Source organism: Tauraco erythrolophus, chromosome 1, assembly GCF_009769465.1.
Source record: "Tauraco erythrolophus isolate bTauEry1 chromosome 1, bTauEry1.pri, whole genome shotgun sequence".
NCBI classification, from domain to species: domain Eukaryota; kingdom Metazoa; phylum Chordata; class Aves; order Musophagiformes; family Musophagidae; genus Tauraco; species Tauraco erythrolophus.
Window position 1 is genome coordinate 1,948,821 of NC_141465.1, and position 23,973 is coordinate 1,972,793.

Sequence of the window (23,973 nt, forward strand, 5' to 3'; positions counted from 1 at the left end):
TTAAAACGCGTGTCAAACCCTATCGTATTGATACAAATAGTATCGGTGAGGACATGGAACCAGCTGGGCCCACGTCCTCCTCCCAGCCATTATTTGCCCAGGGAAGTATGAAGCCTGCCTAGTATGATGTCAGGAAAATCAACTGAATTTTAATAGTTAAATTAGGGTTTGCAAAATATCACACTCAAAGCAGCGTAAACTCCAAATTAAGGAGTGCTGGCTCTAGCACAGTCCTTCTGCAGCTGACCTTCCCCTTGTGTCGGGCCATCTTTTCTCTTACTGCAAAGTGCTGTGCCCCATTTTCCAGGGCAGATAATAGTCCTGATCTGGAACGTCCTACCATACACTTCGAACGTAAAGGGTGGCAGAGAGAAGTGGCCAATACATGGGAGTAGGATCATAGAATCACGGAACGGTTTGAGTTGGAAGGGACCTCAAAGATCATCCAGTTCCAACCCCCCTGCCGTGGGCAGGGACACCCTCCACTACTCCAGGTTGCCCAAAGCCTCATCCAACCTGGCCTGGAACACTTCCAGGGATGGGGCAGCCACAGCTTCTCTGGGCAACCTGTCCCAGTGCCTCAGCACCCTCAGAGTGAAAAATTTCTTCCTTATATCCAATCTAAATCTCCCCTCTTCCAGTTTAAAGCTGTTGCCCCTTGTCCTGTCACTACACACCCTTGTCCAAAGTCCCTCTGCAGCTTTCCTGTAGCCCCTTTAGGTACTGGAAGGCTGCGATAAGATCACCCTGGAGCCTTCTCTTCTCCAGGCTGAGTAGTGGGTCTTTTTCTCAATCTAAGACAGCGATGAAAGGAATAGATTGGAACCAAGGTAGGATGAAGGGGATGTGTGAGTGTCCACGCACTGTTCCCTTCCGTTTGTCCTAAGTCAGATCCTAGTTCCAGTATCCTCTTTGCTCCCTGTGTAAAGAGTTGAGGCGGATACGGGGCTCTGGACCAAATGCAGCTTTTGCTCAGTGGAAGAGACCTTTTAGCTAGCCGGGCATCGCGCCCTGAACGCTGCATGGGAATGGATCTTCTAGGCTGGATTTTGTCATATTTGAAGTGGGATTTGTTTCTCACATGTGTCTAACTGTGTGTTTCCTTCTGCCCCGGGAGCAGTGGAGTGAAGTGCAGCAGATGATAAATGGTACCCCGGTCTATATGTACCAGGACTGCAGCGTGCTTTCCGAGGGCGACACCGATCACTGGCTTCGTACCAACTGGATTTATCGGGGCGAGGCAGCCTCCCGCATTTACGTGGAGCTGAAGTTTACTGTGAGGGACTGCAAGAGCTTCAAAGGCGAGGTGGTGACCTGCAAAGAGACCTTCAATCTCTATTACATGGAGTCTGAACAAGATGTCGGGATCCAGTTCCGCCGCCCGCTCTTCATCAAGGTCTGTAGCGCCGAGGGTGAAGACTGAGTCATACCTTTCTGCTAAAACCAGTTAGATCTTTCAGCTTCAACTAGGTGTGTCGTGCTGGCTGGGGGATGCCAGGAGAACCAGCGTCTGGGGAGGGGCATGGATGGTAAGCGTTGTCCTTAGAATAAACTTTGCCCTGGGTGCCCTCTGTGATGCTCAGAGCAGTCTTTGCCACAGGAAGCCCAGGAGTTTTCAAAGGAGATCAGCCCTCCATTCTGCCTAAGCACTTATTTAACTGGACTGGAAGGGTTGTAACAGGGCTGGATGGTTACACCAATTTTAAGAGATAGTGAAGCAGAGACCAAAGGAATTCATCTTGCCTTAGGTAACAAAGCAAGATTAGACCAAGTAAAGAAGACAATCCAGTTCAGGTCTTTGTGCTCCTGATTGTTACGAGATACAGGGTCTTTTTTTCCTAAAAGTGCCGGTGATGGCTTGCCGTAGTGAAATTCTCCCTTGTGTGACAGTACTTGGCACCACGATATTTTAACTGCTCTTTCCCCAACATGGTGCCCTCTTGCCATGGAAACATTTGAATTGCAGAACAGGGAACCTCAGTTTTTTTGTAAAGGAACTTCTCTAACCCAGTTCTGTCCTCAAGGAAGCCACAGCCCTAAATTATTCGACTGCCCTTTCCTCTCCAGTTTAAATTACACGTGATGAAAACAACGGTAAGGGCCACCACAGGCAGAGCAGGACTCTGGTAACCGATTCCCCTCCTTCCCCAGTGCTCCCCCACCTCCCTTGCAGCTGCAGAGCTGCCAGGTGAATTGGTGTGATACCTCCACAACTCCTAAAGCTGCCTTAGGATCCCACTGCCAGGTGCAGCTGCTGTGCAGGTCCTTTAATTTGCCATCCACCTACACAGAGCGGGTGGTGCCACGTAATGAGGATGAGCCTGCAGTGGAGGGGATCGGTTGCCAGGCTCTTTCTGAAAAGAAAGGCTGCTGCACCATCAGGCTCTCTGAGAAGAAAGGCCACCCCACACTTGCAGTCCAGCTTTTCCATATCCCATGATGTCATGGAGGCCTTTTCCGTTTGCCTAAGCATTGAAAGTGTATCTCCCTGTCTCTCATCCTTTGTTTGCTGAGGCAGTGGGAAGGTAAGAGCGTGGGACCGTTTTTCACCTGCATATCTGCAGTGCTGGAACACACTGAGTGCTGCACGAGAAGCACCTTGCAGTAGATGATGGGATCTTGCATCAAGTACAGCCTAGAAACAGGTGGCTGTAACTCACAGGTCAATTTAAAAATGCAACTCTAAGCACTGTTGTGATTTCCCTGCCTACAATTAGCAAACAGAGAAGAATATCCCAAAAGAGAGACTTGCTCCTCTAGGGGCAGTTCCTAAAAAGCTCTGAGATCAGAGACCCAGAACACACCGTGCTGTGTAAGACCGGTGAATGACTGCCAAGGAGTTGAAAGGTGATAGAACAAGAGGAAATGGGTATAAGCTTAGTCAGGGGAGGTTCAGGTTGGATGTTGGAAAGTATTTCTTCTCTGAAAGGGTTGTCAGCCACTGGAATAGGCTGCCCAGGGAGGTGGTTGAGTCCCCATCCCTGGATGTGTTTAAGAATAGGGTGGATGATCTACTTGAGAATATGGTTTAATGGGGGATTAGGGATGGTTGGACTGGATGATCTCTAAGGTCTTTTCCAACCTAGAAATCTATGAAATCTGGGAAAGTATGGAGGCAAGAAAGGATGCAGATCCTGTTGATAACACTTCCTCCACGTGCAAAGAGAGCACTGGCATTAGAAACAGTTGACCACAGAGCCTCTGAAAGGCCTCAGTGTAGAAGAAGCTTGAGAGGCACGGGTGTCCCAGCTGCTGCTGCCTGCCCAGATGTTAATGCTGTTTATTTTTTTTTTTTTTCTGTTTCGCTCAGCTCAACACCGTGGCCGCGGATCGAAGTTTCACGAGCAGGGACATCGAGTCGGGCGCCATGCAGCTGAACACAGAAGTGTGCCCCATCGGGAAACTCTCACGCCGGGGCTTCTACTTGGCTTTCCAGAACTCCGGAGCTTGCGTAGCGATGGTGTCCGTCCGAGTGTATTACAAGACTTGTCCGGAGGCGGTGCGGGGTCTGGCCCGTTTTCCGGAGACGCTGGCGGGGTCGGAGGGGCTGACGGAAGTGCCCGGGGTCTGCGTGGAGGATGCTGCGGAAGAAGTGGGCTCTCCCCCCAGGATGCACTGCAGTGCTGACGGCGAGTGGCTCATACCCATGGGCCGGTGCCTTTGTGCCGTGGGCTTCGAGGAAGTCGATGGGAGCTGCGTAGGTGAGTGTGCAGACAGACACTGGCTGCAGGCCATGGGAGAGGTTCCAGGGAGCTGGAGATCAGAGCATCCGTAAGCATAAAGTGGAATCAGGGGAGTCAGTGTGGTTTCCCTCTCTCTTGCCTGCCAGGTGTATCTTAGACCTTTCCTCCTCTCCTTAGCGTCTCGTTTTCAATTGAGATTTTTCTCTTCATGTGTCAGGTGTAAGACCTGCACACACCTCTCCACTCCCTCTTGGGCTTCATCCAGGAGCCTTCAGCTCTGGAGCTAGTTTTTGCGAGCTGTAACTGTGTGATTGACACTGACTCACTCAACAACTGGTTCCCAACCCTTAAATGGCAGCCTTATTCTCTCGGGGCAGACGGGGCAGACGCACGGAACAGTGTATTTGTCCCGCGACGAGAAAGCTTGAGAGCCGGAGAGGGGCCAGTTTCTCCTCTGTGTCTCCTTCTGTCTGGAGCGGTATGGCTCTTCTGCCATGGGAAACCATGTAAAGCACATTGCACTATTGGTGCCCAGCTCGTTTTTGGGGAAGAGGAGTTAGCAGGCATAGGGGTCACCGGGGTACTGGAGCCACCGAGCGAGCCAGGGTTGTTGGAGCGAGCGGTGCAGGGCTCTCCCTTTGCCACAGAAGGGACAAGATTCAGCTTTTTCGGGCAACTTTGTGTGTTTGTCAGGGGAGAGGGTGTGTGTGGTGCTTTGGGGGATACGTGTTACTGCGGGGAGGAAGGTGAAAGGCAGCACATCTCTGCTCTTGTTGTCAGAGCCACGTGGCACAAGGCTAAGGCGTACAGAAAAAGGAATCCACGCACCGCTCTTGGAGTCAGCGGGCAGGGTGCCCTGTCTCTCTGCTTTATTCTGCCTTTAATCCCCTGCAAGGCTCCGGTGCCTCTACGAATTCCCACTGCTTGCTGCTCATTTTGCTTGGGGAAAATTTGAAGCACAAGATCCTTTCCCTTCTCCAGCAATCCCCTCTCCTTGCACAGCTCAGCCAGTTTTTCCACTTAGGTGCTACCAGAGCTCTCCCCGCCCTCCTGAGAGCACTCCTCTGGGAAGGGGCAGGGAAGCCGTCGTGTCCGGACAAGTCCTGGCTGCTATCACAGCACAGGTTCATTCTACATCTGTGCTTTTATCCCACTCTGCCCAAGTACAGCTGCCGCCAGAAGTGTCTTTTGTAGGATCAGTAGGGACTGGGGAGGTCTCCCAGGAGAGGAAGGGAAGAGGGGAGAACCTAGCAAGGGTAGAGAGAGGTGCTTCATGTTCAGAGCAGTGTCTTATTGGAGGCTTGGAGGAGAAGGTGAATGTAGGTTGCCTGCTGGGGAATATCTTGATGGAAAAGAGCAGGCGTTGTGCAAACAACGGGGCACAATCCAGGTCAGGATAAAGACTGAGGTCACAGCTTCTGCTTTGTCCTCAGAAGATGAAGGACTTCTTCAAACACGGAAAGGGGGACAGGATGGAGAAAGGCTTGCTGGCAGTGTCTTCTAGTTCTGAGTTTTGCCTTAAGCAGGAACCGATAAAAAGGAAAGCTGAACTATGACCCTTGCCTCGTGTCAGGGAGGAGAACCTTACCTGTGTTACAGGACAGGGGCAACAGAAAGCCAGAGGTCAAGGTTCCGAACGAGGTCACTCAACCTCTCGGTGAATTCCCAGCCATGTAAAGCTCTGCTGGGTACATAATGGCTCAGCCAGCCCATGATCCCAGAAAAACTGCGCCTGCCCAGAGCATTACATCTGCAGACTTTGCTGCTGATAAACCCACATCTCCATGAATAACTTCCTCAAGCATGTCATTTACCGTCAACACCAAGGCTGGCTGTGCCCCGGGTTCCTTGATGGGCTCTGCAGGGTGGTGGGCCAGCCGAGCTCCCCTGGCATCTGCAGGCTGCCCAGTGCTCGCTGCCAGCCTCCTGATGAGCACCTTTAGGAATAAGGAACAGGAATAAGGAACGAAGGGAGGGCCCCTGCCCTTTCCCAGGCCTGCTTTTCCCATCTCGTCGCCTGCAGCGGGTACCCAAGGGCCGGGCAAACCGGGAGCCGGGCGGGAGCGGAGCCCGCGGGATGTGCCCGTCTGCCGCCGGCTGCGCTGCGGGGGGAGCCGCGGATCCCGGGGGCTCCGGGGAAGGCAGGAAGGCGGCGACGGGAGCCGGGATGCTCGTCCCGCCGGCCGCCGCGCTCCGCTGCGCTCCGGCAGAGGCTTCGCACCGCCCCGGGGCGGCGCCGCGGCCGCGCTTCCCGGAGCCGCTCGCCGGTGCTGCGCAGCCACCTGCCGGCCGGGGCCCCGGAGGCTTCTCCCGGGATGCGGGGTGGTTCCGTGCGGGGTTGGAGATCACAGAATCATCGTAGAATCGTCTGGTTGGAAGAGACCTTCGAGATCATCGAGTCCAACCGTTCCCCCTGCACTGTCAGGGTCCCCAAACCGTGTTCCTCGGCACCAAATCCACACGGTTTTTAAACACCTCCAGGGATGGAGACTCCACCACCTCCCTGGGCAGCCTGTTCCAATACTTCCCAACCCTCTCTGGAAAGAAATTTTTCCTGATATCCAACCTAAATTTCCCCTGGTGTAACTTGAGGCCATTCCCTCTTGTCCTGTCATTGCCAACATGGGAGAAGATACCAACCCCCATCTCCTTACAACTTCCTTTCAGGTAATTGTGGAGAGCGATAAGGTCCCCCCTGAGCCTCCTCTTCTCCAAACTCTTATGAGATAACTGTTCTTGCAAAGGTCCCCAACCCCAGATTTCCCTAATTTGCTTGCTGACTCCCTCGGTCTGATAATAAGAGGGTGCAGATGTCATGGCGTGTTTATGGCAGGTGGTATTATCCAGGGAACATCAGAACTTCTGGGTTAAGTCTGGTCCTGCGCTTGGTTTGTTTTTTTGCTCCTGTAGATCAAGCTAATAGTAATGCAGGAAAACCAGTGTCAGATGTTATACTTAGAGAAAGATATGGCTGCTTATTTTTGTAGGGCTGGAAATAGAAAGCACGTAGCACCTGTTCTCTTGCAGGCTGTGTTGGCTTCGTAGCCAGTTACGCTCAATACTGTAAGGCAAACCGATACTTATCTAGATGTTCCCCAGCTCCCTGCTAGGTGATGCTCTGGTTCAACACTTGAAATCAGAAAAGATGTTTCTGCTAAAAAGCTCACTGGCTTTCCCCTGTGAAGTCAGCAAGCAGAGGACTCTGAGGAGCACAAGGACTTGGAGCTAGTATTTACAGGTGGTCTTTGTGGTGTGGGAAGCTTGAAGGGCAAGATGGGGACCAGTCTGGGTTTATGTTGAAAGAAGTCTCTCAGGTGGATCAGCTTCTGTTTTCATACAGCATCCGTGAGGGATGAGATCCCCCTTCTTCAGTCTACAAGTCCTATCATAACACTGATCCTAGCTTGAATTTGCATCTCCTCTCTATCTGCTCTGAGAAGGTGGTTGGTCCAGGTGACCTCCAGGCATCTCTTCCAACATAGATAGTTCTGTGAGCTAAGAAAATGGAAGAAAAACAAGCAGATATAGGAGTGTTCTAGAAGCTGAACAAAACTGGCAGGTGGCTCCTTGTTGGTCTTGGTTTACTGTTGATCTTCTGTTGACTCGTTTGTCTCTTCACAGCCTGCCAGCGAGGATTCTACCGTCACTCCCTGGAGACTAAACGCTGCCTGAAGTGCCCCCCCAACAGCTTGTCCAACGAGTCAGGGGCTACCTCTTGTTCCTGCAATGCAGGCTTCTACCGAGCACCTTCAGAGGGCCAGAACATTGCTTGCACCCGTGAGTCTCAGACAGAAGGAACAATATCTGTACAGCCTGGGGGATGAACTTACTGAGAGTAGCCCTACAGAGAAGAACTTAGGGATACTGGTGGGTGAAAAATTGGACATGAGCTGACCCTGTGCGCTTGCAGCCCAGAAGGCCAATTGTCTGCTGGGCTGCATAAAAAGAAGCATGGCCAGCAGGTCAAGGGAGGTGACCCTGCCCCTCTGCTCTGCTCGTGTGAGATTCCACCTGCAGTACTACATGCAGCTCTGGTGTCCCAGTACGAAAGAGATGTGGACCTGTTAAAGTGAGTCCTGAAGAGGGCCACAAAAATGAGCAGAGGGCTGGAACACCTTTCCTAACGAAGAAGAGCTGAGTTGGGGTTGTTTAGCCTGGAGAAGAGAAGGCTTTGGGGACATCTTATAGTGGCCTTTCAATACTTAAAGGAGGCATATAAGAAAGATGGAGGAAGACTTTTTACCAGGGCCTGTAGTGACAGGAGAGGGGGCAATGGCATACGGAAGAAATTCTTTACGATGAGGGTGGTAAGACGCTGGAGCAGGTTGCCTAGAGAAACTCTGGATGCCCAGTGTTTGGAAGTGTTCAAGGTCAGGTTGAGCGGGGCTTTGAGCAAGCTGATCCGGTGAAAGCTGTCCCTGCCCATGGCAGTGGAGTTGGACTAGAAGATCTTTAAAGGTCCCTTCCAACCCAAACCATTCCTGTGATTCTATGAACAAGAAGATGGGAGGAAACGAAACGTTGGGAAATGGGGATGAGAGGTCGGAGAGGGAGAGGCTGGGGGGGACAGAGGGCTCCATTCAACATGCATCAGCAGATGGGAAGCAGTCCTTTGGGTATGAGCAGCTGGATCTAGTACTTTCTTTGTGCTTCTTGTAGGCCCCCCCTCAGCTCCCCGCAATGTCAGCTTCTCCCTGGTTGGCACGCAGCTGAGTCTGTGGTGGCAGCCACCCAGCGACCACGGTGGGCGAAAGGACGTGACTTACACCGTCTTCTGTCAGCGCTGCCATCTCCTGTCGTGTGAGCCCTGCGAGGCTGGTGTGGTGTTCTCCCCCAGTGCTTCTGGTCTCACCAAACCTGCTGTGGACGTGGACGGCCTAGAAGCTTACACCAACTACACGTTTGCTGTGGAAGCCCATAATGGTGTCTCAGGAATGGGACCTGCTCCACAGAGAACTGCTCCAGCTGTCTGGGTCGCGGTTGGACATGCAGGTTAGCAGAGAGTTCTTCCTGCTCGTCAGGAAGAGGAAGAGGGATCTCTGGGAATGTCTAAGCTTTCTTGATCTTCTCCTTCTGTCTGCCACATGTGTTGGTATGGTATGATACCATGATACCAGTATGGTATCATATGGTATCATATCATGGTATGATGAACAGGTTGCCCGGAGAAGTTGTGGATGCCCCATCCCTGGCAGTGTTCAAGGCCAGGTTGGATGAGGCTTTGGGCAACCTGGTGTAGTGGAGGGTGTCCCTGCCCATGGCAGGGGGGTTGGAACTGGATGATCTTTGAGGTCCCTTCCAACCCAAACCATTCTATGATTCTATGATACCAGTGCCTCTGCCACTGCTACGTAAAATCCATCAGTCATATTCCTTGCAAGTCAAAGCAGCAGTAATCATTACCCACCAAGAGCTATGAATCCACCAAGGACTTAACAGAGGTGAGGAGGATGAAGCCCTCCCTGTCATACACTAAAGTAGACCAGCCTGAATATTGTTCTTGTGTGACACGAAGAACAGGGACTGTGGCATGCAATATTTCCCATGGCTCGGATATTGCAAAAAATCCCACCAAAAGCAACAGAGACCTTGCTGTAAGTGGGGGAAAAAAAAAAAAAAAAAAAGTTTTGAAAGCATGGAGAAACGAGGATGTGAAAAACACGCACGTTCTCGACACGTTTCTGTAGTTTAGTTTCAGGCTGGTTTCACTGTCCTGTGAGCACTTTCCAGAGTGCTGTGAAACATGGTGGTGGAAAAGTGACGTCGCAGTGCTCAGCAGCCCTCGGTGCTTTCCCCAGGTCCTGATTTAGTGACAAAATACGACTTTTCTTCCTGATGCTCCGTGGGGCAGCACAGCTCTGAGCTAGGAAAGCTCCTTTTGGCTTGCCTCGTCGCGTCCCGGTGATGATGATGGGCAAGGAGAGAACCAGGCTTGACTCTTCAGTCCTTGCAGACTGTTGAGAATCATCTTTTTTTTATTCAGGAACAGCGTGTGTTTGCAGTCTGCTGGGAGGTTTTGAGCACTGATTTCCCTGTGTAGGAATATAGGGAAATATCCCTCTATATGGGATAGAAGCACACTGCTCGTGGAAAGCTGTTAATTCCAACCAGAGACCTCATTTCCCTTTCACCACGGAAGAGGAAGGTGAGGGAATTTAAACCGAAAGAGGGCAGATTTAGGTTGGATATAAGAAAGAAATTTTTCACTCTGAGAGTGGTGAGGCAGTGGAACAGGTTGCCCAGAGAAGTTGTGGCTGCCCCATCGCTGGAAGTGTTCCAGGCCAGGTTGGATGAGGCTTTGGGCAACGTGGTGTAGTGGAGGGTGTCCCTGCCCATGGCAGGGGGGTTGGAACTAGATGATCTTTAAGGTCCCTTCCAACCCAAACCATTCTATGATTCTATGAATGGCAGTGGCAGTGAGTGTCCGTTCCAATTGCATGGTGTGACCAGAGAAGGAAAGAGTGAGCTTCTGGTGGAGAGAGGACCTAATCTGCATTATGTTTGTATTCCTTCCTGATATTCTCTGCTCTCTCCTGTGCAGCTCCAGTGACGGTATCCCAGTTTATCCTGACACAAAGAGATGACAGTAGTCTCTCTGTTTCTTGGCTCGCCCCACGGCAGCGCAGCAGGACCTCAGTGGAGTATGAGGTCATGTTCTTTGAGAAGGTGAGGCTTGCCTTCTTTGTTCCTCCTCCTTTCACCCAAAGGGGTGGAGGTGTCCTCTTTGTTCAGCGTGTATTTGTTGCTTGAACCTGTCTGGTTTCTGCAGGGAGAGGAGGCACGTTACACCGTGAAGCACCTTCTCGAGCCCAACGTCACCCTGACGGACCTGCAGCCAGACACAGCCTACCTGCTTCGTGTGAGATCCATCACACCCCTTGGGCCCGGGCCCTACTCTCCAGAGCAGGAATTCCGCACCCTTCCACCAGGTAGAGGACAACCACTGGTATTTCATTCGGGAGAAAGTCACATCTCAGATCGTATATTCACGTGGCACATGGATCTCTTTTTGGGTTCTGCTGGCTGTGAGGCACCAGCACCACACTCCTGACTTTCTTGTCCCCAGGGCCAAGCCTGTTGCTTTGTAAAAATGCGGAACAGGGAACCATTTATCCTCTTCCCTTGCTGTCCTACCAAATCCACTTGTCCTTTCCCATTCAGAAAGTGTCAGATTTTTGTGTTGTACTGGCAAATTACCGACCAGCTCTTCATCTCGTTCTCCTGAAAGCCATTTTGATGCTGGCCACTGTTTCTAAGTGTCAACATTAGCAAGATGATTGCCACATGCCTCCTTTTCTGTGAAAGTTACTGGTGAAAAGGAGAACTCAAAGGACCTCACCACTGTTTTTTTTCCCAGCTTTATCATTGCCCCTGAATGTCGTCCAACCCCTGAATGTAACTCTGCCCCAAAAGATGGTATGTGCCACTGAAAGAAATTCTCCACCAAAGCATGACATGTAGAGAGCCAAGCTCTTGAGACCACAAGAAGACCTTTTTCCTGTGTCAAAGAACATCTCATACAGGCCTCACATCTAACATCCTCTTTCCCTGGGTTATCCAGAGACTTCCCCTTTATCAAAAGTTTTCTATAATGGGGTTTGCTCTCTCCATTCCACACGTTCACAGATCCTCCTGTTGAGCCTGTGGATAATTTTTGAAATACATTTATTGAAATGATGCTGTTGAAATGAAATAAGGACATGGAAGAAAGCAGAGGCTTAATGTAACTAGTTTGGTTAACCATGTAAAATCTCCTAAGTAGTTGTGATACCATGACTGGAATATAATTTATAAAGAGAAAATTTATAAATTTATTGGGCTGCTTTTGGCACCAAGAGCTTTTGGTAAAATTTTCATGCAGCTGCAGTGCCAAATGATGATTACATAAATTATATTTAACCAACAGAATAATGTACCACAAGGGTTCTATGGAAAACATGGAAGTTAACATGTACCTTAGGTGGTTTTGATTATAACAGGACATGTTAGAAAATACTTTCATCAGATTATGCTTTTTTTTAAAAATAAGAGTTGATCTCCTCATCATGCCAAGACAAAGATATTTTCAATACCAAAGGGATTAAAAAGAAGAGCCAGCAAGGTTTCACTTGGTGGGAGTTCTTCTTTGGTAATACTGGAAGCATCGTTTAGCTGGAATGGTCTGGGGATATTGGTGGAACAAGCTTTGCAGAGAGAGGCAATTTTTTAAATGGGAATTTGAGAATTTAGATCCCTAATTTCCTGCAGAAGTGCTATGTACAAGCTAAAAGCTTGTCCATTTTATTAATAAAAGATATTATTTCACCTTCCAAATCTTGCCTTTTTGATTTTAACAGAAAAGAACTTTAGCACTGCCTCTTAATTTCCTCTTAATTAAGCTGGTGATTTTTAATAATTTCAGTGGGATGAGTCAACATCAAATTGAGAAAGAATAACGAGTGTTAATTAGGCTTTATGGATGCTGACCGTTGGACTGTATGTTAGGAAACACTTCCAGAACACAAGCTGTTCCTTGCTTTAAAATCTGCTTGTTTATTGAAACAATTTCTTTAGGAATTTTCTTTCTTCTGGATGTTTTCCTAAATCTCTTTAGGGAAAATACTAAAAAATGTCGATTCTCATTAGATATGGATAGGAACACTTTTCATCGATGTATTTTTTTTTCCAATGGTTTTTTATGTTATGGGAAATGAGGTTTAAAACCACAGACTTCCCCAGCAGAGGTCATTTAACATTTCTTCTGATGGATTCAAGTATGCTGCGTGGAAATGGATGGCTTTAGCATGAGCATCTAAATGGAAGAAGACAACCTGTGTTATGTGAACACTCTCTGAATGCTATGGAGAAGAGGAGGCTGAGGGGAGACCTGATTACAGCCTACAAATACTTGAGAAGGGATGGTGGGGAGGTGGGGGAAGGGCTCTTTACATTAGTGATGGGTGATAGAACAGGAGGAAATGGGCATAAGCTTAGTCAGGGGAGATTCAGGTTGGATGTTAGGAAGTATTTCTTCTCTGAAAGGGTTGTCAGCCACTGGAATAGGCTGCCCAGGGAGGTGGTTGAGTCCCCATCCCTGGATGTGTTTAAGAAAAGGGTGGATGAACTACTTAGGGATATGGTTTAATGGGAGATTAGGGATGGTTGGACTGAATGATCTCTAAGGTCTTTTCCAACCTAGAAATCTATGAATCTATGAAATCTATCCAATCACGAAATCAAAACACACGATGCTTAGTTTTGAGAAAGCAGGAATATGATGTTAGAGTGCAAGTTCATAAGTCAGTACCTGCTTGTTTCAAAAGTCCTAAGCAGACAGTGGCTTCTGTCAAGGTAACGAGGCAAAGGACCAACCCCAGATAGTGATGGAAGGGGAGGGGGAAATTAATTTCATGAACAATGAGAGAGTCAGGACAGACTGCTGGGGAAAATCGTACCTTTGTTGTGCCATAGTCTAAATCAGCTACTGAGCAGGAAGAAGGGCCTGATCTCAAGGAATAGTTGGAGAGGAGTGGGAGAGAATCATAGAATCATAGAATGGCGTAGGCTGGAAGGGACCTTAGAGATCATCTAATCCAACCTCCCTGTCGTGGGCAGGGACGCCTCTCAACTCGATCAGGCTACTCAAGGCTCCATCCAACCTGGCCTTGAACGCCTCCAGGGAGGGGGCATCCACAGCCTCTCTGGGCAATCTGTTCCAAAGTCTCACCACTCTCATACTGAAGAATTTCTTCCTAAGATCTAATCTAAATCTGTTCTCCTTCAACTTAAACCCATTTCCCCTTGTCCTATCAGTGGACACTCTTGTAAAAAGTCCCTCCCCAGCCTTCCTGTAGGTTCCCTTCAGGTATTGGAAGGCAGCTATTAGGTCCCCCCGAAGTCTTCTCTTTTCAAGGCTGAACAATCCCAGCTCCCGCAACCTGTCCTCGTAGCAGAGGTGCTCCAGCCCCTGGATCATCTTTGTGGCCCTCCTCTGAACATGTTCCAACAGATCTATGTCTGTCTTATGGTGGGGACACCAGAACTGGACGCAGTATTCGAGGTGGGGAGAAGAAGAAGGTAAAGGAGGAGCTGTTCCTCATTTTTGAAAGTGTAATGGAAATTATGTGGGAAATCAGTCATAGGGATAAGTTGTTCAACTAGAAGACCAAGATTGTAGATAAGAGTCAACCAGATACCCACCAGAAGGTGCTCCTTGCACATGAATAACAGTAAGATAAGGCTCAAATCTGGTCGCTCTGCTGCCTGGAAGACAAATGGCTGTAGCTTACCTAATACCACGGGCTGGCAGAAGCTTGTTGCTACATTCCAGACAAATAGTTCTTGGTCTTTTAAATGACATGGCCTTTCTCTTTGTTTCTGCAGACACGGGAGCTCTGTCTGGTGGAGTCATAGTCTCTATTATCTTCGGAGTTCTACTCTTTATTGGGCTGCTTGTGGGACTTGTCATCTTTCGGCGAAAGTAAGTGTTGATTTTTGGTATGGGAAAAGGTGTAGGAATAGCTGTGGGAGCTCCAGAAAGTGAGGGGGCCCTGAATTCCTACAGCATATTGTGTAGGTAGAGGTTGGTTAGAGAAGAAAGAGTAAGAGCAGCGGCCAGATGGAATGAGTCTCAGTAAGTAATTTTGATTAGGGAGGGATTGATACGTCTGTGAGATAGTGCTTGTGGCTGAGGACAGAGGAGAACGTGGTGATTCCTCAGTTTTGTTATAATCCAGCACTATCATACTGTTATCATGACAGATGAATGAAAATATTGTTATGGTACAATCATTTCTGTAGCTACTGACCAATTAAGTGGGCAATACGTGTAGCCAGTCATTTCAAACCATTTGCCATAGTAGTAGTCATGGTAGTGGTCTTCTACCCAGATGCGAACTTCCTTGCTAAATGTCTGTAAGGCTGCTATTGTTTGGTTTTAAGAAGACCAGGTGTTGTCCTGAAAGTGTACAGAAAACATAAAACAAGTAGAAATTAATCTGTAATTCAGCAAGCAGAAGGATGAACAAAACTACCTCCATTTCTAATGTAAGCAAAGCATCTCATTTTCTTGCTGGTTATACTCTACCAAGTAGGTGCTTTGCTATCTGCTGACCATTTTATTTTCATGGCTGCTTTCTCAATGTTCCAGGCAGGCTCGTCGGAGACAAGCACGGCCAGATTACAATACTTCAGCCTTTGATCGAGGTGAGCTTCAAAGGGGTAGTAGAACCAGGGAGAAGCCTGGAATGGGTTGGAAGGAATGAAAAGAAACAGTAGTTTCAAACCAGACGTCGGCATGGATTTTCAGATGTAGTTGGCCTCTTCCCTAGATTTGTCTTCCCTAGATTTGTTCGCTGCCATTGTCAGAATCCCATGGATTTGCCTCTGCTTCTGTAGCTTTGCCCTACGAAGCTTGTCCAAATAGTTGACACATTAGTTTGCTCTTTTGTTTCCCTTTATCATAGAGAAGGTCTGGTTGAAGCCCTACGTAGACCTGCAACCATATGATGACCCCAGCAGAGGAGTACTGGAATTCACCAAGGAACTGGACGTCTCTTGTGTCACTATGGAGAATGTGATTGGAGCGGGTGAGTTACTGGTCACTCTCCCCATCTTTCAGTTTCCCCCCACTGTTATTTTGCTGCCTATTCCTGAGTTCATCTGTGACCTTGTGCCTCTGGCTGTCCTCAGGAGAGTTTGGGGAGGTCTACCGTGGGTCCCTGCGGCTCCCAGGGAAAGAACGTATCGTGGTTGCCATCAAGACCCTGAAGTCGACATATTCAGACTCACAGTGGTGGAACTTTCTGCGCGAGGCAACAATTATGGGGCAGTTCAATCACCCGAACATTGTGCGTCTGGAAGGAGTTGTCACCAAAAGTAAGAGTGTGTGAGAAGGAGTCCTGGAACAAGAGCAGAAACTGGCACATTTCTCGTGCCTTTCCTTGAAAAGATGCTGTCTGTGCTGGGAGAAGACAGTGATTGTCATGTTAGCCTATGGCAGAGAATGAGGAAGGGAGGAGAGGTATGGATTTCCAACAGTCATGAGGCAGTGTTAGGAAAGGTCTTCTTGAGTTTATGAGTGGATGAGAAGTTGGGATAGCGTAAGGGATGCTGTAAGGTTATATGTGTGACACAAGGAGGAATACAGAATCATTGAGAGAGGTCTAAGGAGAAGGGTCAGCCAGCTGTGCTAGTGGAGAGGGGATGCTGACTGGGGTTGGCTATGGTTCTCTGCATTGGGGCAACGTGGAGAACATTGAAAGGCAAGAGTAGGGGAAGGAATTGCAGAAAGGCTGACGCCTTCTTGTCTTCCTCAAGGGAGGCCAATGATGATCATCACCGAGTACATGGAGAATGGAGCGCTGGATACCTTCCTCCGGGTGAGAGACTCCAATCTATAATAGGCTTGTGTACTGCTGGAACTTGCACTTGTCCTGCATTTAGGACCCTAAAAGAAGACTAGAAATAAGATCCAGACATCCACTTACTTTGCAGTCTCAGCAGTTGAAGCTTGATGCCATCGAGTTGGCGCAGTGTCCGGAGAGCTGTCTTTGGTAGTTGAAGTGCAGATGCCTTATGATGACTCTGGAGACCACTACCAGACCCTTAGAGAGAACCCGTTGGGTCCTTTGGGCTGCAGCATTGCCTTTTCACTTGTTCACCAATGCCCACTTCTGCAAGTTGATAAGACCAGTACTTAGAAACCAAGCAGACTGATGTCCCTTGACCAGGATCTTCTCTCACTTCTTCTTCCATGCAGGAGAACGAGGAAAAATTTAGCCCTGTGCAGCTTGTGAGCATGCTGCAGGGAATAGCCTCTGGCATGACCTACCTTTCAGAACACAACTACGTGCACCGGGATCTGGCCGCTCGCAACATCCTGGTAACACGCAGTCTTCAATGCAAGGTGTCTGACTTTGGTCTCTCCCGAATATTGGAGAATGATGCAGAGGGAACCTACGAAACCAAGGTAATGCAAAAACCATCCCAGTCTCGTAAATGAACTGTAGTCTCAGGGGGATTGGGATTCTGCCAGATAGGAATGGCAGAATTTCTTCACGATGGGAAACACCAGGCCGGGGGAAGATTTGGATGGAAAAAATCTCTGAGGAAAACCCGTAGTAAGACTGCAGGTCACAGTGTGGATGGCTCAGAAGGTGGTGCTTTTTTGTCTGGAGTCCGTGTTGATTTTGTTTGTTAAGAGATTCAGAGCGATCGTGGTTTTGAAACAAGAAGCAAAATAAGAGGTCTGATCTTCTGGACTCAATTAACTAAATCTGGCTTTGTAGACAGCCCTGCTGTGGTCGGGGGTTTGGGTTGGAGACATCTACAATGAAAGTTCCAGTGATTCCAGTGTATGGTGTCATCTGAAGAAGGGCTGTGACTGGTGTCAGGCTCTTTCTTCCACTGCAGTGGTTTCGTGTAGCATTCACCTGAACAGAGGGCTTAACCTCATTCATGGCCCAAGAACCTTTCTGTCCCTTTGAGAAGTTTCCCCAGGGGTGGTTACACCTCACTTCAAGTGAAGCGGGCCCAGTCATAGAATCATAGAATCATAGAATGGTTAGGGCTGGAAGGGACCTTCAAAGGTCATCTAGTCCAACCCCCCTGCAAGGAACAGGGATATCTACAACTAGATCAGGTTGCAGTCTTTGAACCACTTTGTAGGCTCCTTGCATGCAAGCACTGGAGAACTCTTAATGATACGTGCTGGGGACACTGTGTCTCTGCTCTTTCACAGGGTGGTAAGATTCCCATCCGATGGACAGCCCCAGAGGCCATCGCTCATCGGATTTTCACCTCGGCCAGTGATGTCTGGAGCTTTGGAATTGTCATGTGGGAGGTGCTGTCGTTTGGTGACAAGCCATACGGGGACATGTCCAATCAAGAGGTAACAGACACTGAGCTCAAGTGCTGATTTAAAGAAGTAAACAAGGCAGGTGGGCCCAACTTTTGTAGATCTCCCCTGGCCTGCAGGCTTGATGTTCTTTTGAACATGTATCTACTGTGTCTCCCTCTCTGCTAAAAATCAGTGCAACCAAGTCAAGGGCGATAAGTGTTTGGACCTCTGAATTGTGTTCAGGTCTCAACAGCAATGACCCAAATTAAAGACTGGTTGAATCAGCCATAGCCTTTGGGTCTGGAGATGTTCTCTGTTGGTTTCTTTCTCTCCTTCCCCTGGCTCTAGAGTATTATGCCTGGTCTCATACTCATCCTAGGTTCAACACATGCTGTTGAAATGATTCCTCAGAGTCTGGTTCCCCTTTTCTCACCAGGTCTGCGCCAGAATCGTTTGCTCCCCACTTCTAACGAACACGTGCCCCGAATGGCAAACGGGAGCTAGGCTAGTAAAGGATTGAAAGTACCTGCATGTGCCACTTCACTTTTTGACATCCCTTCGGTGTCCTGATCCTTTGCTGTGCTGCCCAAACCCTACTTCATACACGTCTAACCTGCTTCAACCCCTCCCTGACTGCACATGGTGCCCGCTCCCAGCCCCACAGAGGTCACCAGCTCCTCTTTCCCCCTCTCTGCTCTTGGCCAAACTTCTCTCTGTCCTCTGTGCAGGTGATGAAAAGCTTAGAGGATGGGTGTCGTCTCCCTCCGCCTGTGGACTGCCCGTCCATCCTCTACGAGCTCATGAAGAGCTGTTGGTCACACGATCGGAGGAGGAGACCTCATTTTCAGGAAATCCGGGCACAGCTGCAACATTTCATCTCAAGTCCTCAGCTCCTCCGGCCTGTTGCAGACTTTGATCCCAGGTAAGCAGGCTGTCACTGGAGGAGGAGAGGTTAACTGGGAGATTTTCACCTCCCTGACTCCGGCAGGAGGAGAGGTGGTGCTAGCAAGAGGCACCTTGAATGCTCTGTGTGCAGAAGACAGTGGTCATCTCTGTCATAGTGACAGAGGGCACAGCCATTGGCGTGGGAATTCTGACCCGACTGGGCAGAGAGCGGATAAGTTGGCCAAGCCCTGGCAGAGGGTGCTTGCTGTTCAGCTACTGGGTCATAGTGCTGGCTGGTTAAGGTAGTCACCTGGCTAATGAGGGGTTTATCTGTCTTTAGGGTAACGCTCCGGCTCCCCAGCTGCAGTGGATCTGATGGGATCCCCTATCGATCCATCCCTGAGTGGTTGGAATCCATCCGCATGAAGCGCTACATCTCCAACTTCCGCACTGCCGGACTGGACACTATGGAATCCATTCTGGAGCTCACTGCTGAGTAAGGGCAGGCTAAGCTCCTACAGGACACCCCAGGCTGTGCTACAAATAGCTGTGTCTGTCCTTGTGCTGTCGGAACAGGCACTCATATTTACTTGGAAGGCTTCTCTCCATCCTTCTCTATACAGTTAAGAGGACGTGGAGTGACTTCTCACCCTAAAAGGGAAGAATCATCCCAGGAGAAATGGGATCAGCCCAAACTGTGAGACTAATTCCCTAACTGTCCATGCTTGGGGCTCTTCAGGGGCCTCAGCTGCTCTGAACTCACAACAGATGGGAAACAATAGATGGCAGGCATTTCTCTAACCTGACCATCTCCCCACCCTTGTAGGACTTCATAATTTTCTTGCCTTGAACTCCAGATGGGCTAGTGATATTCCCCCCACATCAGCCAGGCACTGTTCTGTCATGGAGCAAAGTTCTTCTGGGCACCTTAGAACGACTCAGGTCAGAAGCTCTACCAACACAGGCATGTTCTGTTGTAGGGTCAGGGATGTATAGCCAGCTCCAACCAAAGCAGTTACACAAAACAAACAAGCAGGCACCTGCTAGAGGGTTGAGAGATGGCCCATATCACAAGCTGACATGGACACAGTCCTGATTTAATGGGAGCACAGGTCTAGTCACAAGGTGGGAGAAGCTGGGTGGATGGGCAGAGGTAGCCAGGGAAGGGCAAGAACATCTAGAAGTTGTAGGTGTAGTAGGAGGCACCAAGGGAAAGGAAGCTTTCTGAACTAATGCTTGGTAACTGTTTCAGCCCTTACCCACATCCCAGTCCCCAAGGAACAAGAACAAGCAATTCATTATTTCTTTTCTTTTCCCATTTCCTTCAGGGACTTGAAACAAATGGGAGTGTCACTTCCAGGCCACCAGAAGAGGATCCTGTGTAGCATTCAAGGCTTTAAGGAGTGATTGGTCATTGCTCTCTTCAGCTTGCCAAACGCCCATTCTTACCCAGATATCACTTGGAATCATTCCTATGGCAATTGCTTCCAAATGAGTGACTGGGACAAGCAAAGCAAAACAGCCAGGACTGAAAAGGTTCATGAGGCAACACCACCTGCTCTCGTTTCTGTTCCTCCTTGCTTTAGCTCTGCAGCAAACACCAGTACGTTTGAGAGCACTGGTCTTAGAAGCTGTTCTCAGCTCCTTCTTCCATAGTCTGTTCTGTACAGCACTAAGTAATCCCTGCAGCCCACATACTGGGCTTCCAGTATCCCATGGAAACGTAAGGATACGTGCACAGCAGGCTGGGGGCAGTGGATAGTGCTTTCAGATTGGAGATGAGGGTTCAGATAGACCGAGACATTCACGGAACGTGCAGAAGAACAGAGACATGTAGAGGTTGGGCCCACTCACTCCCTGGCATGACGTACCTTCTGACTTCAGCAGCCTTCTGTCTGTCTTATTTTACAACAGGAACAAACGATTCAGTCTTTCACAAGGCTGCTGGTAAGGGATGTATTTTTTTTAATTCCGCTCTTCTTGCCTTGAACACCAACTCGTGGTGTACTTCTTTCTTTGGAGGAGAAGTTGGGAGGAGCAGCACACTCTGCTGTAATTCGTGTGATCACGTAACCTCAGCATGTTGCTATTTTGCAATGTGCATGCTTCAGCGGGGAGATTTACATCTCCCCAACCTGCTTCGTACCATTACTTGTGCCATGGACAGAAAAACCCTTTAGCTACCCATTTTTCTCTGCCCCTTTTTTAAAAGAGAGAATAGTCTTGTTTGGCTGGGTAGGGTATTTGTAACAGAAAAATGTGTAGGTGGTCTGTCTTATTCCTTCTCTGTGGAGGAAATGTTATTATTTATCAGAGCTCCAGACAGTTAGAGACTGTAAATAATATTTTGTAAATAAACCTGTGGCAGAGCAGGCTGTGTTGGAGTTCCCTGGCTTATTTCAAATATGCTTCGGACCTTGTCATGGTTTAGCCGCCAGGCAGCAACGAAGCCCCACGCAGCTGCTTGTGCACCCCTTCCCCTGCCGATGGGCTGGAGAGGAAAAAATACAACAACAGACTTCTCCAACATGAGTCCTTCCCACGGAATCCAGTCCTTACCCATCGGAATGTCCCAGCACAGGCTTTCCCATGAAGTCCCAGCTTCTTAGGGCTCGGCCACCTGCTCTGACATGGGGTCCTCCACGGACTGCAGGTGCGTTTCTGTTCCACTGTTAATCTGCAGCAGCATGGGAAGGGGTCCGTGGGAGACAGTCCTAGATGACCTCGTTCGGGCACAGCCACCTGCTCCGGCATGGGGTTCCCCACAGGCTACGGGTGGCTCTCCACTCCACCATTAATCCCCACGGGCTGCAGGGGAATCTCCACTCCGGCGCACCTCCTCCCGTTCCATCTTCACCGACCTTGGTGTCTGCATCGTTGTTTCTCTCACATCCCACTCCTCTCCCCGCCGCAGCCACGCTGGGCACGATGAACCGCAGCAGTCCTGGCAGGACACCCCAGGAGCCGGGCACTTCAGAGCACAGCTGGCACCAGTGGTGGCCCAGTGCAGGCAGACATCCACGTGGGAAGCAGGGGCCAGGCCCCCCGCTCCCCCCTCTCTCAGTGGCAGGTCCCACATGGCGTGGGTTTCTTTGTCCCCATCTTAAATATATTTATTGACAGAGGGGAGCCTGACCAGGCCAGGGGCAGGTCTGACTTGGAGACAGGGAAGCTTCTAGCAGCTCCTTACAGGGACAATCCCTGTAACCCCTCCCTGCTACCAAACCCCCATCACACAAACCCAGCACAGACCTTTACTTTCCATTCTCAGTTTCAGCAGAGTCCTTACAGCCCTGTTTAGTTGTTTCAGCCGATGGGCTTTTTCCATTTAACTGCAGATTTAACATGGAAATGCATTAGGATTAAAGGATACACATGCAGCTGGTCACTTCTGACTTTTTTTGCTAAACCCAGTTACAGCTGTATCCATCCATTAGCTGAGTCCATCTTTTTTTCAGCTCCTGTGTTTACCCCTAAACCACGAGCAGTATCAGAAGCTGGTGCTGTAGTTTGATGAAATGTGTTCTTCTACTGCAGAACAGGGAGAAAAAAAAAAAATTAAAAAAAAAAAAAATCTCACTGATGTTCCAAAGGCTTTTTCCTACTTGGGAAGAATAGTCACCTCAAGATTTATTTTTCAGTGCTTGAGCTAAGTCTAGGTCGGTGAAGAAAGTGAGTGCTAACCATTCAGCAATCATTTACTTGCTGTAGATGGCTATCAGTGTTTCCATAATTGTATAATGCTCCAAATTCCTCAGGCTGTCAATCAACACTCCTGCTGCTGGGAAGGTCTTGCTTAACCATAAATGACAAAAGGGTTAACAAGCAGAGATCTAAAGAACTGCAACTTTCTGCAGCCATTCAGAGGGACCTCAACAGATGGGAGAAATGGGAAGAGGAAGACTCGTGAACAAAGGGAAACGCAGAGCCCTGCAGCTGGGGAGGAACAGCCCCATGCTGGGTGCTGACTGGCTGGAAAGCAGCTGTGCAGGAAAGGACTTGAAGGTCACAGTGAACAGTTAAGTTGCACTTGAGCCAGAAATGTGCCCCTGCAGCAAAGGAAGCCAGCAGTATCCGCGCTGCATGAGCAAATGCATCACCAGCAGCTGGAGGGAGGGGATTCTTCCCCTCTATTCAGCGTTGGTCAGACATCAGGAGTGTTGGGTCCAATTTGGGGCTCCCCAGTACAAAGAAGGATGTGGACATGCTGGAGCACTCAGATTTTGAGGGGATTAGAGCACCTGACATGAGGAGAGGCTGAGGGAGCCAGGACTGTTCAGCCTTGAGTTGAGATTTGGGTGGCTGTTATCATTGTGTATAAATACCTGCTGGGAGAGAGTGAAGAAAAGGGAGCCAGATCCTCCTCAGTGGTATCTGGTGAAAGGAGAAGCAGCAGTGAGAACACACCAAAATACAGTAAATTCCATTTGAAGGTAAGAAAAGACTTACTGTGAGAGCTGTTAAAACACTGGAACGGGTTATGCAGGGAGGCTGTGGAGTTCTCATCCTTGGAGGTATTAAAAAAAAAGATGATGTGTATTCCTGAGCAATCTGCTCTGGCTGACCCTGCTCGGAGCAGGGAGGTCCCTTCCAACTTCAACTGTTAAAGAGCTGCTGAATCAGCTGCCCTAATAGAGAAGAGGCTGCTCCATTCCACATCCTCAAGTGCAGCCAGTTGCAAGCCCGAGCACGTATTCCCACCAGGCACTCAACGCACGCAAAATATCCATGTATATAATATGTGCATGTATATATGTGCACACACACTGTACATCACTGGCCTGAGGCAGGATACACAGCAGCCATGCAAGCACAGCACAAACAGCCCCATCCTATTCCCTTCTCTGGCTCATCAGGATGAACCTGTTAGCAGGAAATACATACATACATCCTATGGATCTCTCTAGTGTCCTGACTTGATTTTTGCTGGTGATTACGTATGGATTTGCACACCCACACACTATGCATGAGCTCAGGTGTCTCCGTTACTGCCACTTGCACCTCTCCATGCGCTGAGGAGAGTCCCTCCACGCAGGGGAAAAACCACCCACACCAAAAAGCAGACTGCACGGATGACACAGGGCATGGCCAGACAAGTGCACTGTGTACGTGCAGCCAGCCCCTTCTGTGCCCCTTTCCTCCCAGTTTTCCTATGCTGCTTCCTCTTCCTCATCACTCCTTTCTCCTGCCTCTGATCCTGCCCTTACACATCCCATAACAAGTTCCCAAATGCTCTTCCCCCCATGCCCCTCAGAGGGACTAACCTCCCCTTCATCTGCAAGGTGATCCAGAGAGCCCTTCCCATTGACTCTGTTGGACAGGTTTCTTACCCAGATGCCAAGATACAGTCCTCTTGGAGGAGCTGGGTTAGTGGACTTCTCTCCCCCCATCATCATTTCTCTCCTCTGTGCTCCTTGGTGTTTGAACTTTTCATCACATCATCTAGAAACAACCACTCAGAACAGTGCCTACAAGCCAGCAAAAAGTCAGACAAGAAAAGAAAAGGAAAGCAAACCTACAATTTGTTTATTCTTTACTCACCCTGTAGGAAACCTCAAAGCATTTACTGGATCAATTTGCAAGGAG

General features: G+C 49.2%; 1 protein-coding gene across 1 annotated transcript in view; it reads left to right on the forward strand.

Annotated features, from left to right (window-relative positions):
• Positions 1 to 19,794, forward strand: part of EPHA1 (EPH receptor A1) — a 33,234-nt gene extending 13,440 nt beyond the window's left edge. The window contains exons 3-18 of the mRNA XM_086614642.1: positions 1,121 to 1,396; positions 3,311 to 3,701; positions 7,305 to 7,460; positions 8,343 to 8,675; positions 10,225 to 10,349; positions 10,453 to 10,612; positions 14,046 to 14,142; positions 14,812 to 14,867; positions 15,128 to 15,250; positions 15,354 to 15,539; positions 15,981 to 16,042; positions 16,423 to 16,632; positions 17,404 to 17,553; positions 18,231 to 18,424; positions 18,728 to 18,883; positions 19,716 to 19,794. Of these exons, the coding sequence (XP_086470768.1) occupies positions 1,121 to 1,396; positions 3,311 to 3,701; positions 7,305 to 7,460; positions 8,343 to 8,675; positions 10,225 to 10,349; positions 10,453 to 10,612; positions 14,046 to 14,142; positions 14,812 to 14,867; positions 15,128 to 15,250; positions 15,354 to 15,539; positions 15,981 to 16,042; positions 16,423 to 16,632; positions 17,404 to 17,553; positions 18,231 to 18,424; positions 18,728 to 18,883; positions 19,716 to 19,794 (2,754 nt within the window). The remainder of the gene's footprint in view (positions 1 to 1,120; positions 1,397 to 3,310; positions 3,702 to 7,304; positions 7,461 to 8,342; positions 8,676 to 10,224; positions 10,350 to 10,452; positions 10,613 to 14,045; positions 14,143 to 14,811; positions 14,868 to 15,127; positions 15,251 to 15,353; positions 15,540 to 15,980; positions 16,043 to 16,422; positions 16,633 to 17,403; positions 17,554 to 18,230; positions 18,425 to 18,727; positions 18,884 to 19,715) is intronic.
• The last annotated feature ends 4,179 nt before the right edge of the window (positions 19,795 to 23,973 follow it).